Source organism: Mchenga conophoros, linkage group LG9 (assembly GCF_057382185.1).
Source record: "Mchenga conophoros isolate Kocher_MC1m ecotype Shallow Benthic linkage group LG9, M_conophoros_male_GT1.1, whole genome shotgun sequence".
Taxonomy (NCBI): Eukaryota; Metazoa; Chordata; class Actinopteri; order Cichliformes; family Cichlidae; genus Mchenga; species Mchenga conophoros.
In genome coordinates, this window is record NC_140534.1 from 27,355,409 (window position 1) to 27,373,425 (window position 18,017).

An 18,017-nucleotide genomic window follows, 5' to 3' on the forward strand; every position below is an offset into this window, starting at 1 on the left:
ATCCTGGGCCATCTGACCTCAGGAATTCGCATGATAAGGTGGGGCCAGGTTTCACAATGAACATACCCGAAACTCTGGCTGATTGGGACCCACGCCCAGTTTCACACCTTGGCTCAGGCGATTAGAGGATCATCAGGGGGTCCTTTTGTCCCTCCGTGGGGGGAAACTCCCACTAGGTTTATATCTGGGACTCTCCACCATTTGACCTTAGAACTGAAGAAGCTTCTCGGATGAGAGGTGAAACGTCTTCAAGCAACTTAAAGAAGTCCAGACGCTTTTCTTGGCAAGCTCCTTTGACAGTAATGTTAGGTGTGGCTGGTGATGCTCACCAAAAACCATACACATTTAAATTGTTATTTAAAAAGAGACATTTAAGGCATTTAAGGGACATAGTACATGTTTGATTTCTTTGGTCAATAATTTAAGATCCCAGTTGTAATGCACATTTGTAACCTACTGGATTCACATCTTGGCTTTCGATCTAAATTTACCCGGAGGCTCATTAGTTAGATGGAGCCACTCTCCTAGCTTGGGAGTCACGGCACCAAGTGCTCTGATTACCACTGCACTGCTGTTACCTTCACCCTCCACATCTTCTCGAGCTCTTCTCTGAGCCCTTGGTACTTCTCCAGCCTCTCGTGTTCCTTCTTCCTGATGTTGCTGTCATTCGGTATCGCTAGATCGATCACTACAGCCGTCTTCTTTCGCTTGTCTACCACCGCTATATCTGGTTGGTTAGCCAGCACCATTTTGTTCATCTGTGTCTCGAAGTCCCACAGGATCTTAGCTCGGTCATTCTCCACCACACTAAGGGGTGCCTTCGGGACTTCCAGGCCATACTCAGCACAGATGTTTCTGTATACTATGCTGGCCACTTGGTTATGGCGTTCCACGTATGCCCTGCCTGCTAGCATCAGGACCATCTTTAAACAGCTTGCACCTGGGGTCTTGCCTGGTGTGGTAGACCCCAGCCTCTATGGATCTTGTGCCTAGAGCTTACTCCTGTGCTGCCATGATTAGTGCCTCTGTGCTGCCTTTCAGTCCAGCTTTGTCCAGCCACTGGTAGGATTTCTTGATGTTAGCCACTTCCTCTATCTGCCGGTGGTACATACCGTGCAGGGGCCTGTTCTTCCATGACGCTTCCTCCTCTTCCTCCTCTTTCTTAGGTTTCTGCTGCCATCGTCTCTCAGTTGGCAAGAGATGATATGCTATGATCATTATAATAAGATACTACAGCAGGATATGAAATAGTGACTTGCTCTGACTTAATGTTAATAGGAATCAATTTTTCCGAGTACGTGCATTGTTCAGTTATTCCAGGGGGTGAGGCAAGGTAGCTGTATTGTCAGCTTTACTGTGTCACTATTAGTTTCACTAATTCAGTGCTTATTAGTGATGCCATGCTATTATGGTTACTGTAGAGATCTTTTAAGATTTATAGAGTACACATTAGAGAAGCTATTAAGGCATAGTTTATATCAGATGGAAGCTGTGATTAGGTTCACAGTATTTTTTTCTACACAGGCTTTTCATACTGAACTGCAGGCTCTCTGTACTGTACACACACACACACACACACACACACACACTGGCTTATGATATGACTGGCTGATAATGGTTCGACTGTTATTCATGGGCACAGTATTTGTTCTTATCTGGCATATTCCTCGGGTCGCATATTTCCTGCTAATGCTCTGGTTTCCCTTCAGAAATGACCTTCGGATTCAGCTGTTTTGAAAACTCAAGGCCACGGGAGTTATACAACTGCATCAATCAGGAGACTTACTCTTAGTCGTCACATGGAAGCTTACAATAAGTGTTAAATTGAAACAGCTATTAGCATGGAGTCTTGCCAGGGTTAAAGGTTATGCTTGATTTTTTTTTCTTTTTTTAAAAAAAATCAATTGATGCATTGCCAGTGAGCCATCAAAACAGACAAGTCAAGTTTGTGCGCATCACATGCATCCTCCGTTTGTGTGTGAATACGTTAGTTATGTGCATGAAAGAGTAACAAAGCAAGCAAGCCTGGCAGTATGATGTATTAGTTTGAATAAGTGTCACATTTCGTACTGCAGAAATGCCTCCGAGGCCAAGTCATGGGCCAGAGGCTGACAGTCATTGGCACTGATGGACAAGGCAGCAAATCACATTTTTAGTACAACTCTATCTTCTGTAAATCACAGTCCTGAAGCTCCCACCTGCACTGCAACTATTCGCACTCAGTTACACATAAAATATAAAAAACCTAAAGTTTCTCTCTTTGGTTCCTCACTACCTCTGTCAAGTAGACGCATGCATGGTCACATGCTGCTGCAGAGAGGGGGACTACATTACTGTGTGTACGCATGCATGGAGGTCGCACAGTGTGTAAGGCAAGGTGTTCATCTCCCTATGCTTATACACTACTGCACTACACCCAGTGTGCCAGAAACAGCAGAGATAATGACATCCTATACCGGAGGCTCTAATTAGACTGCACCGGAGCACTCCAGAGAGAAGCCGGGAGAAGGAGGTAGGAGAGGAGGTGGAAGCATGAGAAAGGAGGGAATAAGGGAAAGCAATGCTTAATAATGCGTTTTACTGAAGATCTTAAATATATAGGGATGGAGTTTTGGGGGTGAGATGGCACATGGCAGATGGCAGAGAGAGGGATGGAGTAAACATACCTGCAAGTAAGCAGTAATGACCATGTGTTGTTGCCAGAAGTCACAGCAATGCACCAAATTTAATACCATCACGTTACTTTACACCACCATTCATCCTCCACTTCAGAATAGATTACCCTTCACTAGGATTCACAGTGATATACATGTCTAATAAGAGTGATTTACAAAAACTTTGAACTGAAACTGCATTATATTTAAATTTATAAACTCTTCCTATCACCACTGCTCTGTTTTTTAGGTTCTTTGGGCTATTTTGGACAGCCGTCCAAATTCAGCGCAAACTTATTAGCTGTACTGAGGGATACATTCAGTTACCTCATCAGTGTCTCTGTTTTCCACAGAGCATCTCTGTCCCGTCTGTTTTACACAGTCTGGATTTTTCTTGCCCGCGCTGTCTGACACCTTCTACATCCTTTCATGATAATGGTCAAAATATGGACATTCATTCTGACTGTAATGAACAGCACGCGCTGTTACAGACACCCTTTAGCAACAGAGAGAGCATATTCTTCCCCGGTCAATGATGGATTCGGCGTCATTATTGGGCGCTGCAATCAATGAAGAAGCAGCCTATTTCCCTGCTGGAGCCAATCTCTCACCGTACAAATTGGTGATTGTATCTATCTTATCCGTTGCTGTCATTCTGTGTTGTGATGCCATCTGCACTCAGAATTTTTCTTCATCATCGGCCTGTTAGGGCTTAGGAGCCACAGAAAAACAACATCAGAAGCTTTTATTTGTGAATTTGTTAGTAAATGTTATATATTTGTCACATAATGAGGCCGTCCTGTTCACCTTCCAGTCAGTGCTCACAGTAACTACATCGGTCAGATAATGAGTTTGTGTATGCAACGCCTGATCAAAGACAATACTGAAAGGATTTTTTTTTCACAGACATGCACATCCTTATGGCCTGCCATACAAAAGTACTCGAGTTAAGCATGTTAGAATGCTACAATATTAGAAACTCTCACCCTAGAAAGCCATCGGCCAGTCTGAGGGCCAATTTTTCAGCTTAACTGGTTAGTGTGCAGGTCACTGGTTAGTCTTTCATAAGGGTTATATATTTAAAATTAAAAGCTACATTTTCACACGATAACTGACAATTTTGAGATATCAGCAAAGGAACTGATTGATTAAAAGAAATTGAACCAAAAACAGGTGAAACGGAAAACCAGAATGCCTCCAGTATCAAAGGTTTTGAACCTTGCCACAGCTCCAAGACTCTGTACACAATTTTGTGACAGTGCATCCGTTCAGATATTCTAACGTGATCAATGTGGAGAAGCCCCCTTCTTCAACACCATCACTGTCATGCTTCCATCCAGAAACAGTCATGATGGTCAAGACTGGGAATTATGCTATTTAATGGCTGTAGTTTTATTGCTTTAATTAGCCATTAGCACCAATTGAAGTCTATGCCAAAATCCTAATTTGTTCATTATATCAACATTGTTTTGCATTAGCAATTAGTCTCCGCTTGCTGAAAAAGTACTTTTATCGGTTACAGATGGCTGAATTTAGTGCATTCTTTGTGCTGTAGGTGGAAAACTTCATGTCTAATTCTCCCACCATTCGCTGACGATGAAACGACGGGGCCAAGTGTCCTAATTAACATGCTCATTGGTGCTTTTACCAATTATTTGCCTCTTCAACTCTAGAACAGACAAAGAAAAAATTGGCAGAGAGTCCCTAACTGTAACCTTAACCTTCACTATAACCTTAAAATTTTTGCATTAAATCTGTCGTCTTTGGTAATCTGCCATATGGAAAGGAGCCATCATCCACGTATTATAAATTCTTTGTTCTTAGTCAAAGTCATTTCTGGCAGTTTTCCCTTAATCCAAAGTTTTCCTTGTTCTTAAAAACTTAGAACTTCTAAACTTAGAAACCTTTTTATATTGTACTACAATGTCAAGTGACATTCGTCTCAGATCACTAACTTAATCACAGCATTATCCCAACTGCTGAGAAACCAAATTTTAGGCACTTACTGCATGTATCTCCAGTCTAAAGCTTTCAGTCATATTTTATGCTCTGTACTGGAAATCATTGTAATATTGACAAGACCACAACAACACTCAGTGGCGTCAGCTTAAGTGTATTTTCAGAGTATCCCCCCCTCTCCCAGTGTAGAGCCATTAATATGAATGTAATCTATACACTCCCTGGGACAAATCACTTTTAGTCACATGCTTCCTATGTGATTGAGTTTATAACTGGATACATCTTTGCATCAGAAAGCCTGCAATGAATTTGACAGTATTTAATTCCACAATCGCAGTATAGGAGAGAAAACGCTTCCCCCATCCCTGTGACAGTATAGCTGAATATGATTGTTTTTTATTAGACTGATTATTGACATCAGTGTGATACCTCGAGAGAGCTAGCTTGTTTTCCCCCCTCTAGTCCATTTCGCTTGTCATGTTGTTGAAGCCAAGTTGACATTGCAGGGTCCATTATCCTGCTCCATCTGCAGCTTTTGTCTTTGGGTATTTAAAGCGTCAAATTTTCCTGTCACAGTCCAGGAGCCGTCCGCTCATTAACCGTAATGATGGCAAGTGCTGTGAGCGGCCGACCAGAACCATAGCTGTGATTGGGGGAGCTCAGCCTGATGAATGAGTGACAGAAAATGGTGCGGAGACAGTTAGGAAGTGCAGAATAGCTACTATGAAGAGTCAAGGTGGATAGCAAGGTGGATATTTTACTCAACGAGCGATTGTTAGGATATTAAAACAGAGCATGTGTTGTATCTGTCTTAGTTGCTTCATGAATAGTTAGACATAAGGTAAGTCTGTTTATATACCAAATATGTCCTTTGGTGTATAAGTTCTTTGCATTTTAATTTTAAATGATGACATCTTTTTTTCGCTTAAATATCCAAAACTGGTGGCAAAACGTCCAACATGCCCTTAAAGTTTAACAAGGTTGTAGGTTTTATGTAATTCTTTATCTCAACAGATATGGATAATGAGTGCAAAGCTAATAGACTCCGTCTGTCTTTGAGTCTTCATTTGAAATGCGTATGTAATGACTTTGTGCTAGCTGCTGTCTGTCAGTCTTATTTCATTACAGGGCTGCTATATCAGGCACTTGGATAATGACTGAGGTGCCCGGGCAGTAATAGGAAAGAGCTGAAATCTTTTCTCTCACTTGTCTCTCCTCTCCGCTGTTTGCTTCACATCTTTCTTCTGTCACCTCCAAATCTTACTGTGTCCTTTGATTTTCCTCGCCTGATCGCTTCTTTTTCTTTCTCTTCTCTTTGTTGTTTTTCCCTCCTCTCTGCCTCCTCGGACAGATCTACCTGCGTTTTCTCGACTATGAGATGGCAAATTCCAATGAATGCAAGCGCAACTTTGTGGCAGTGTATGATGGCGGCAGGTGTGATTTTTTTTTTTGTACATCTTTAATGTGACATGCTCTTGTTGCACAAGAGGGCTTTGTTTTAAATCTTCAATTGTATAAATCACTTCACTCACTTTACTTTATCCTCATATAACAACTTTGTGCTGTTCATGAGCTTCTGATCTGAAAACATGAAATTGAATTCGCCTAAAAAAAAACAATTTTAATTTAAGGAAACTGTTTAAGTATTTTAGCTGAGTTAAAGGGTAATCACATATTGGCTTTGTTGATGAAAGCTAGATAAAAAGAATGATGCTACTCATGTCTATATGGGAAATACAGATGAACTGAGCTGAATGACTGGAAAGGGTCAAGTTACAGCATATGTAACATCACAACTTCATAATTTCCATTTATGCAGTCAAAAGTGGGAGTCTTCTCCCTCAATAAACATGAAGCAATAATTTTGAGTAACATGCAATGGAAATATTTTAAAAGGTTAATTTATTCAAATAATTCTTTACTAAGGGAATTGTGCTCTAAACTGAATGTATACCAATCGAGTTAATCAAATTTGATTAAATGTAAAATTTTTAAATTGTAAAAAAAATTACATGGAAAATTTACATGCAATTAAATTATTTAAATTCAGGAATTTGGGCAGGATTTCTTTTCAAGTTTAGGCAGCAAGCTTTAAAGCAGGGGTGTCAAACTCGTTTTATGTCGAGGGCCACATACAGCCCACTCTGATCACGAGTGGGCCGGACTTTTACTACAGGTTTAATAGAGATATTTCATTATAAGAGAAAGAAGGTCAGTTCCAACAGTACGTCTCAGTCTTTCTACATGATATATAAATGCTGCTGTAGCAAATGAAAGAAATGTGTCAGCATGACTGTTTGGGCTTTAGCTGTAAGAAATAAATGTGTACAGTTCAAAAACTGTCCTGTAATTATAACACTGAGCTTACAGACAATGTCAAAATGTCTAAAACTTATTAAAATACACTTAATTGTCCAAAAATGTAAGACCTCTTTCACATTTTCTAAAGCTATCCATTAGGCCCGACTGGGCGATTCTGGCCCCTTGGCTTTATGTTCGACACCCCTGCTTTAGAGGATCTGGATGCTGGATTTTATTAGCTGTGGGTAGAACCAGGTCAGGCTATCCATTCCAGTCCTCATGATAAGCTACACTAACCAACTGCTGACTGTAGATTTGCAGTTTAAGGACAGATATGAGAGCGGTATTGATCTTCTTATCTAACTCACAGCATGCAAGCTGCACACTTGCTTCTCGCGCACTTCTCACAAACAAGTCTATTAATATAAAGTAACCTGTTTTTAATCTCCAAATAATGAGATTTTGAAATCCAGATTAAAGAAAACAATATTTGATACACTGAGATAAGGATATAATTGAATCACTATCTACTACACACTTGAGCTCAGCGGCAGTTTATTATCTTGAGAGATTCAGAATATTTAGCAGTGATCAGACGATAACAGCCCAGAAAAAACAAAACCAAACATTAAAGTACCACGACTGCTCTTTCCAACTCTGTGGATTATTAAGATGCACAGTGACTGCCTATGTTACTGGATAATAAAGTATGCATGCTTATCTCGTCCCGTCATGTCTCAGTTCAGTGGAAGACCTGAAGAGCAAGTTCTGCTCCACGGTGGCCAACGACATCATGCTGGTTTCCACGCTGGGAGTCATCAGGATGTGGGCAGACGAGGCCAGCCGCAAAAGTCGCTTCCGCATCCTTTTCACAACCTACCAAGAACGTAAGCTGATCTTTACTGCAGTGTGATCTTCCTGCTTAGGCAGCTTTCTTCGTCTGGTCTTTGCTTAATTGCAGTCGCCAAAATAAAAGCACGTCCAAACTGTGAGATTTCTGCACTCTTATAAGTTTATGTAAACCTAAGAAACTTGAGTACAAGATCACGTTTGGTCTGTGCAGACAGTGCAATGCAAATACCTGCTGAAACACACACACACATGATACATTATTACGTCCTCTGATATTTGTTTTTCATGCTAAACCCCCCGCGGTGCAGTCATAATAACAGCTGGTCGACACATCGTGCAAACAAGGCTTTTGCCTCAACTAGATTTTCTTCTTAATTGAGTGTCGATCAGTGTGTAATTTCATGCTGCATTCCCGTTGGTTGCCTAGTAATCGCAGGTTATAGAGGCATTTACATTTTCCCACATTTACATTTTCCCACACTGTTCAGTTGCAGAATTATTCCTATAACGAGTTTTAAAACACAATCAGAGATATCACTGTGATTCTTGCACATTGGTCATATTTCATCTGGAATCTTTCGTCATAGGAAATGGTCTATAATGAGTTTCCATTAAGATTCATAACAATGTAAACAGCAGCAAGCAGGAAACCACCGAACACCATTTCCATCACAGGGAATCTTGCCTGTGGGTAAATGTGAAGATGACAGCACAGGTGGATTTGAGTTCAGCTCTGCTGCATTAACACAGGTGGAGCATCTGCACCAGCTAATTCCTTTGTTTAAAATATGTAGAGACTGTGACTGCACCAAACCTACAATATGTTCACATCTACCTGTCTTGTTTCAGAAAAAAATCAGTTTGAAATTCACACAAGCACACTCAAAGTCTGTCTATTTCTCATTCAGCGGATTTTCATTGATAGAGATAGTCGTGTGGAGAGGCCATTCTTTGTACTAGCGACATGAAGGAAGAGGGTCTGGGGCCCATTAGTCTACACCGTGTCAGCATCAGTCGGTGCCTTTTAATGACAAGGACACGAGGAAATAGGTGCACGCAGCTGCACACTATTGAGCGATTTCAGAAACTGAATGGGGCTTCTTTCTGAATGTAGATAGGATAAGAAAAAAATCTTAGAATATTATTTTCAAACTGTTTAAATGAAAGACTTACTGCATTTTAAAGTTATTTTAATGCTTTTTGCTGCCATTTCAAAAGGACTGGAACCACTGACATTATCATTTGTGAGAAGAACCATTAACTCATAAAAAGAGAGGTTTAATAAAAGACTGAACTGCAATCTGTTTATCACTTTACACACCTGCACCTTGTCTTCATTGACTGTTTATTGTGTGCTTGTGCTTAGCTTAATCAGTAAGCAACTGCAATAGCGACAGAGTTGTTTACGTTGTGAAGTCAGTGTCCCCTTTGTGAGGCCCTTTCACCAAGCAGAGCCAGGATGTGCTGTTGCCGGGGCAACGCCTCTGCCTAAGTCACTCAGGCGATCCCCGGCCAGACCTCAGCCTTTAGAGCAGCATCCACCACAGCTCAGCAGCACTGCAGCAACCCTGTCAACAGTGAATGCACTAATGTACCAGAGCTGCGAAAAACGCAAACAATTAAACAATTCAGACTTTGCTTGTTTTACACTCTCAGGACAGATGTATTTGCTTCTATTTGATGTGTATAAAGTGGTGTTCTGTGTTGGGAAACGTACTATATTGTTTTTTATTAAGATGCCAAAGCACAGTTAATAACATGTATTCCTGAAGAGAAGAGTTTGTTTTAGCAGTTAATTGTTCCCCTTGACAATAACATTTTTGGTTTTAGCAGATTTCTAAAAAGTTTGTGGGTTTTTTTATGACAGGTGGTCTGATAAATTTGAAAAGCACTGTATTTGATATTGTTAGACACATTTACTGAACAGGTGCCCTCGGGTCTATTGTTTCAGTTACATGAACAAAACATTGATTTTTCTGCTGTTTGTTTTTAATGAACTCATCATATATTCCGACTATTTAAATCAGTCATTGAACATTTATGTGAGATAAAAGATCCCCCGTTAAACAGCCAAATGCAAGCTTAGAAAAAGCAATGTCAAAATATAGTTTAGATTTAGTTTTAACGAATAAAATTACTTTTTATTGCACAGAAATGTAACAAAAAGAAAAATGAAAGCTCAGAACGGCAAAAACCAGCTGATATGAAAACAAAAATAATGGCTTTCATGCCCTATGTGATCACTGCAGATGAGTGACTCTGCTGTGCGCGCATGCAGCTGCTTATAGCCCAATTGTTACCATAAGTGCTCCCCAGCCATGGAGATCCTAAACCATTGGATGTTTGTTCCCAGCCGTTGGTTCCCAGTGGAACCAGCGGCTCTTAGAGTACCGTTCAGACCTGCTGACACCCGGCAAACTGCTCATGTGGGAAACGCAATGTTCTCAAACACAAACATGCAGCTTTACCATCTGTGAAGAGTTTACACCTGCTGACACTAGCACTGAACTTTACTGCTTCCATCCTCTCTCTCACATACACACACATGCACGCACACACACAAACGCATAAACAGCCCTGCTATGAAGGTAGTATATAGTTACAAATGTGAAGCATAAGTGATACCTACCTCTACCCAAGAACCAATTATGTCTTAGGTGATAAATGTACGCTTGCGACATCTCAGCTGTCAGCATTGTTACAGCTCATCTGCAACACGTCTCCCGGGTTGCAGATGGAAATTTGCTCTGGCTTCACTACACATGTCACTTTTTACCTATAGGAAAGCTTCTTTACTGTGTGCATGAAAGAGTTTGAGACCAACACAATATGCTAATGCCTGTCAGCGTGCTTGGTCTTAGATTAGATTATATCAACTGTAGGCACTCTGTTGCTTTGCAGTTAGAATGCTTTGGGAGGACTGTGGAGAGACTGTAGTGCTGGACATTGTAAAAAATCTGTACCAGATGCACTCTGCTGGGTAGTGTTACTGTATTTATTATCAGCAGTATTGAAATCTAGATAATCATAGCAGAAAATAAAAAAGAAGCATCAAAAAGGCCGTAGAGTAACAGAAAATAACTCTATGGGTAAAAAAAAAACAAGACTCAGGTAGGAGCTGACTATCCCAAATCATAACACGTGAGAGCTTGCATTATTGCAGGTGTTACCATGTACCAAACAAAAAAGATCTTTATTAAAAAATCACTTATGACAAAAAACAGAGACTCATCAAACTCATCTCATAGAAATATTATAACTGCACTTTAAATCAAAACCCCACGAAGCAGACATCTACAGTAGATTGAATTTAAAGATTCATGATAACCAGGTGTTGCTTATAGCACTTCACTGCAGACACTTCTTTGCTCTTAGACACCCAGAGACACCCAGACTATTTTCATCAGCCACTCATTTACGACTTAATTTATGCTTCCAGCAGCAACTGTGGACATTTCTGTGTGGGCAAAAGAGCACTTTTATTACAGAATGTCTTGAAATTAATTTAGCAGGAGATTAGTGTGGATCACGCTCTTTATAACATCTGGTCTCACCCTGCCTTGAGTGGAAAACGAGAAGGCGTGGGCTCCCTCTGGTGGCTGTTAGCAAAAACAAACTGTCACAGCTTTGGTGTGGAGTGTACTACATGACATAAAGGATTAGAAAAACAGACTGAGGCTGGGGGCAGAAAATGAGAAGAGGAGTATTAGAACACACACAGAGAGCCAATATGACTCAGGAAATGCTGGCAAAGGCCCAGACAGGATGGGTTACAGAGAGAGATACAGATAAGTCACTCTAATTTGGTGTGTTATTATTCACTTGGGATGAGAGCTGGGATGAAAACAGCCATACATCACAGCGGTAACGCTGTCAAATAGTCCCCAGTTCTGCCATACTACTGGCAAGCTGCTTTAGCACCAGTGCCAGTGTTGTGTGTGAGTGGGGAGAAGGTGAGAGCTAAAGACAGAAAGTAAGAGACATGCAAGAGACCAGGGAAGGACAGCTCCTCTGCAACAAAACAGCCAGCAGCTAAACAGAGCCATTCTGTTCACATGTCACTCACTTTTAAAACACAGAGAAACTGAAAGCGATCCTGCATTACTTCTGCTTTCTGCATCCTTTTCACATAAAGCTACATGGAGCAGACATATTCAGCTTCGTATGCTTTAGGGATACTTTTGCAAAATAACAGGAGGGTCAGGTGATACATATATAGGTGATCTATCAGAAGACATCAGTTACAATGAATAAATAGTAAAAAGGTCAATATCTTATCTTTTAATTAACTTGTTTATTTTTTAATTTCCAAGTAACACAGTTACAAAATTACAACCATGTGTGTAAATGCTTTAGACTGGTAGAATGGCATCAAATAGTTTATACAGTGTTAAACAGAAACCTCTTACTTAACACCCAGAAAATGATCCGTTTAGATTTCCAGGTTCTTTTTAGAGAAAAGAGACTTTCTCCTAGCAACCCAAACTTGCCATACTTTGCCCTGGCAAGCCTGAGATGTAGATGTTGTTTTTCTGAACATCCCAAGGTCTCATCTTGGGATGATTTTGCCAAGACATCAATTGGGAAGACTGCAGCATTGTCCTGACACTCAACTGAATGTTGCACATCTGCTTTTATAGAGGTGCTCAAATTTGCTCGTGATCATTTAATCAAACGTGTCTGATTAGCAGCACCTGGCTGCTACTTACCCTCTTAAATCATAGGGAAGCAAGAAGGGTGTACTCAGCTTTTCACCTAACTACATACAGTAATCTTTTTCACGTTAACGTGAAAATACAGTGTATTTTCTTGCGACATCAGCACAGTGATTTGATGAATTTCTGAAGAATGACTCTTCTTCCTCACACTGAGACAAAACACGTGAATGTTGTGTCTCCGACAGGTCACACCATGGGGGCGGGTGTCACGGTGAACAAATAAACAACATGCAGTATAAATAGAAAGGATTTGTTTTGGGTGTGTGTGTGCAAATGGTTGTAAAATGTCATGACTTTTTCTCCAGACACCCCGCACACTCACCCGCATACAGCTCGCACACATACGCACACATAACAAGAAATTCATTCATATCCACAAGTTGTTTGAAGAGGAGGGTGAGAATGAAAATTCATGAAGAACAGATGGGTTCAGGGGAAGCAGGTTTGAACTGAGTCTGAAAATCTGCCACGCTGGACTTCTGCTCTACTTCTTATAATGATCAGTACAGTAGCGCATGTAATTGTCCTTTGTGTCTGCTATTTTTAGAGATGGTAAATATACTAAAAATTGCATTGAACTTGTCCTGTGAACTGAATGTGCAAATATAAATAAACTTCTTTAATGTCTTAATTGCTCATTGTGCTCTCTCCCCTTCCAGCTCCATGCGATGCAGATGCCTTCTTCTGTCACAGTAACATGTGCATAAATAACACACTCGTGTGTAATGGCATACAGAACTGTGTCTACCCCTGGGATGAGAACCAGTGTAAAGGTGAGATGTTACGTGTAGTTATCTGACCTCTCATGTCACAGCTTTAGCAGATCTCCAACAGCTAGTCACAGCAACACACAAAGATAGGAGTGGATGTTTAATGTTTCAGCACCATGGAGAGTGACACAAAGAGAAACCTGCCACTTCTTGCTATATGCCACCCCCTTTCTTCCTTCTCCCTCTCCTCCCTCACCCAAATTTGAACCCATCGTCAAACTGATCCAAGCTGATGCCCCTCCACTGTCCTTTGTAGTCCCGTATTTTGAGCTAATGCCCATTTTTTTCATTTCCTCTGTCGCTCAGTCCTTCACTCCTCTCAGAATTGTAATGCCACCAAATCCATACATTGATCCCAAACATCTTATTACTGGCTGTTCATAATTTATAATGAGGAGGTTTGCTGATTGCAGTGTCCTTGATCTTATTCAGTAATTTAAGAAAGTGGAGTAAGAATTGACTAGTTCAGGGGTTTTTTTCTTTTTATAATGCAGCATCCTTCTTATTCAATACATGTATTTTTTAGACTATTAAAGTGTTTTGCCTGGTTTGCAAGTAAGATGTGTTCTTGCTATATTATTTTTTGTATATATTTTCTCCCTCAGATCGAAAAGTTGCACAGAAAAGATGCTTGCGTATTCTGAATGTGCACTCTAACCCTCTGAAGCTTTAAGCAGAACCGCTGACAAATTTTATCAATTAGGTAAATCCTGCGTGACCTATTACTCACTCAGACTACCAGATACCTTTCCAGCCTACAGTCTGAGTTTGAAATTGTGCAGAAATCAGCAAGAAGAGGGCTTGTCTCTCAGACTCCTACTCTGCTCTGGTAGAGTGTTGGCCCCACATTTGTCCTCATTAGCAGTAAAATGTCAAGTTTCATTTCTTTCTCCTTTACATGTCTGAATGTAACCATTTGCTGTCATTGAAGCTCAGTCCACTGCACTACAAGTTCATAAAGCATTTAAATGTCACCCTGATTGGCTCTCTGTACTGTGTGTGTGCGTGTGCGTGTCTTTATAGTAGCCCGTGTTATAAATAGACTAAAGCTGTGATCCTGTAATAAAATATATGTCCATCTGTTTGATAATTCATGGAAGTCACTTAATCTTAAGCTTAAGCTCTTTTAAAGGACATACCAGACCATTTGCTCATCCCATCACTAATTCCCATTTAGAAATTCTTCTAATGTTATGTATAATTGGTCCTTAAATTCAGACAAAAGCATGCTTCCAATTTCAGTGTAAGCGGCAGCTTTCATGTTGCTATCTAGCTAGGCAATTAAGGCAATAACCACTAAAAAGTTTCATTAATTGGTTGACGATGCACATCTCTAACTGATGTTATAATGTTGTAAGACAGCTTAAGTTAAAATAAAAACTCAAGTCTAAAGTAAAGCATGGCAAAATCTCTTCATCAGACATTTTTGTTTTGTGGTTTAGAGATTTTTTTTTCTTCTAGCGTCTACAAATTTGTGCTGACCTGGTTAATGGTTCAGTTTGGTTGGACTCGGATAGTTAGAAGTGGATACTGTAAGCAGAAAATCCTATAGAGCGGGACTGAGCTGTGTTAGTTCACACTGTTCCCCCACAAAATAACCAGTATGAAATCCTCAGAGTGATGCAAAATGTGCTGGTTATCAAGGCTTGTGCTGTACTACAGTAAACAAGGCATGCTAACTAACTTGTATTATGCTTCATTCCCTTTCTCTTAGAAAGGCTTAAAAAGCATTCAGTTGTGTTTGTCTTATTTGCACTTGGTTTTAAAATGTTACCACAACCTTTGTATCCAGTGTCAATCACATGTCCCCAAAGTGTCAAGCTGACTTTTGAAGATTTCTGCTCTGTCTGCGTGACTTCTACTAAGTCGTTTAACCATTATTTTTTTTCATCCACCTGTCAACAGTCAAGTGCAGCATTTGTTAGGATTGGCTTGCAAAGAAATGAAGTGTTTCAAGAATCAATATGGCTGTACGGGCTGTTCTAGTGGTTGAGCTGGCAGGACGAAAGTCATTTGTAAAAGGGCATGTGATGAAATAAAAAGGAAACAACAAACAAAGTTTTATTTTCATTTTTTTTTCCTTAAAGACCAAACAGATACAGTGATGTGAAAACGTGTTTGCCCCCTTCCTGATTTCCTATTTTTGTATGTTAGTCGCACTTAATTGTTTCAGATTATCAAATATTAGACAAAGATCGCACAAGTAAACACAAAATGCCGTTTCTAAATTAAGGTGTTTATTTTTAAAATCCCCAAAAGATAGACCAAAAAGTAGGCCACACATCATGCCACGGTCCAAGAAGTTCAGGAACAAGTGAGAAACAAAGTAATTGCGATCTCTCAGTCTGGAGAAGGTTATAAAGCCATTTCTAAAGCTGTGGGACTCCAGTGAAGACAGAGAGCCATTATCCACAAATGCCAAAAACATGGACCAGTAATGAACCTTCCCAGGAGTGGCTGGCTGACCAGCACAGAAATGATTCATCCAGGAGGTCACAAAAGACCTCAAAACAACATCCAAAGAACCGAGGGCCTTACTTGCCTCAGTTAAGGTCAGTGTTCATGACTCTACTATAACAAAGAGACTCGGCAAAAATGGCCTGCATGGCAGAGTTCCAAGACGAAAATCACCGCTGAGCAAAAGAAACTTAAAGGCTCGCCTCAGTTTTGCCAGAAAATATCTTGACGATCCCCAAGACTTATGGGAAAATACTTTGTGGACTGACGAAGCAAAAGTTAAACTTTCTGGAAGGTGTGTGTCCCATTACATCTGGTGTAAAAGTAAGACAGCATTTCAGGAAAGCAACATCATACCAACAGTAAAATATGGTGGTGGTAGTGTGATGGCCTGGGGCTGTTTTGCTGCATGGAGGACTTCTGCTGTCTCCTAAAACATCCTGAAGGAGAATGTCCGGCCATCTGTTTGTGAACTCAAGCTGAAGCGCACTTGAGTTTGCAGCAGAGCAATTATCCAAAACACACCAGCAAGTCCACCTCTAAATGGCTTAAGAAAAACAAAATGAAGACTTTGGAGTGGCCTAGTCAAAGTCCTGACCTGTCCAGTCCTGTCCGATTGAGGATTGAGATGCTGTGGCATGACCTTAGAACAGCGGTTCATTCTCGAAAACCCTCCAGTTGTTACTGCTATGGGTGGCTTAGTTTAGAGAGAAGGTGAGGGTTTATTTACAGTGTGGCACCAAGTGAGAATATCTACTTAAATACAGTGAGACAGATAACACGGGGCTCCAGGGGGTGGAGGGGGGCCCGAGGGGAAGGTCCAAGGCGGGGTACATACACTCCTCTTCAACTTAATCCACAACTCACTCTGAATGTCCACTCCAAAATGCTCACGCTCACTCACACACATCCACAGAAATCCAGACGGCAGGGAATCTAGAAGGCGAGGCGCTAGGTAATGTGACGATCCAGCGAGGAAGCAGCCTCTCTTGCCAACTTAAGTAGTCTGCCAGGATCAGTGTGAATGAGCCACAGGTGTGTGTTCAGGGGGGGTTCAGAGGCGGGGAATCAAGGTCCAGTTCCACCCTGGTGGGAGAGGCGAAGACAAAAACCACACACACCACGACCTCTCCAGATCTTGAGAACCATGACAGTTTTTCTCTTTTTCACACAGGGCTATGTAGGTTTGTACTTTTTCCCCCATTATATTAAACACCTTCATTTAGAAACTGCATTTGTATTTACTTTTGTTGTCTTTTTCTAAATTTTGTTGATGATCTGAAACATTTAAGTGTGACAAACATAGAAAAAACAGGAAATCAGGAAGGGGGAAAAGACACCTTTTTACAGCACTGTATGTATGTAAATATGTGGCCTACAAAAGACATGTGGCCAAATGTGTGAAGTGGTTAAATGTTTGAATCACAGCAGGTCTTGGCGGTTGTTTTAACTTATAATCATTGCTGACCACTTCTGGTCTAATTGCCCGAGATACATTTTAAAAGTAAGTTAAATCAGGCTCTTAGTGTTAACACTGTACACTGTTTCCTGGAGGGGTTTATCTTAGTAAATCCCTCAGGATTATATTGCATTCACATAAAAAAAAACTTTACCTTTTTTGTTTTGCTGTTTTTCTCCCACACTACAGAAAAGAGGAAAGCCAACATCCTGGACAACCTGAACAACACTAATGGGACCATAATTGGCGTCACCTGTTGCATTGTCTTCATTCTCCTCATCATCTCTGTTATTGTCCAGATCAAGCAGCCACGCAAAAAGTATATCTTGCGACGTGAGGACTTTGACCCCACCATGTTCCAGGAGGTCTTTGAGCCACCTCACTATGAGCTGTGTACGTTACGGAGCGCCACCACACCCACAGCGGCCTCAGCAGACTTAGTCGACCTGGCTGAAGACTTTGAGAACTACCACGCCCTTCGCCGTGCCTCTTCCCGCTGCGTTCACGATCACCACTGTGGCTCCTCCTCCAACCCCGGCTCCGCGCACATATCCCAGCTGTCACTCAGTGCACGAGAGAGCCGGGGCAACTTGAGCGCCCGTGATGCTGCGGCTGCCACTCTGCTCACAGACCTTCCGCAGCCTTCCATGGCAGTGCGGCCGTTGTTGCCGGCCACGGGAAATCGCAGGAGCATCTTGGTCATGAAGCACAGCTACTCACAAGAGGCAGCAGACAATGGATGTGACCTGGACGACGACCTGGAAGAAGTTCCCACCACCAGCCACCGGCTTTCACGCCACGAAAAGGCAGTACAGCGGTCAGTATCCATAGATTTCTGATCAGGGAA

General features: G+C 41.2%; 1 protein-coding gene across 1 annotated transcript in view; it reads left to right on the top strand.

The window, feature by feature from the left end:
• neto1l (neuropilin (NRP) and tolloid (TLL)-like 1, like) overlaps positions 1-18,017 on the top strand; it is an 89,246-nt gene that overhangs the window by 66,536 nt on the left and 4,693 nt on the right. Inside the window, exons 10-13 of the mRNA XM_085287312.1 lie at positions 5,965-6,047; positions 7,656-7,801; positions 13,144-13,257; positions 17,360-17,987. Coding sequence (XP_085143438.1) covers positions 5,965-6,047; positions 7,656-7,801; positions 13,144-13,257; positions 17,360-17,987 — 971 coding nt within the window. The remainder of the gene's footprint in view (positions 1-5,964; positions 6,048-7,655; positions 7,802-13,143; positions 13,258-17,359; positions 17,988-18,017) is intronic.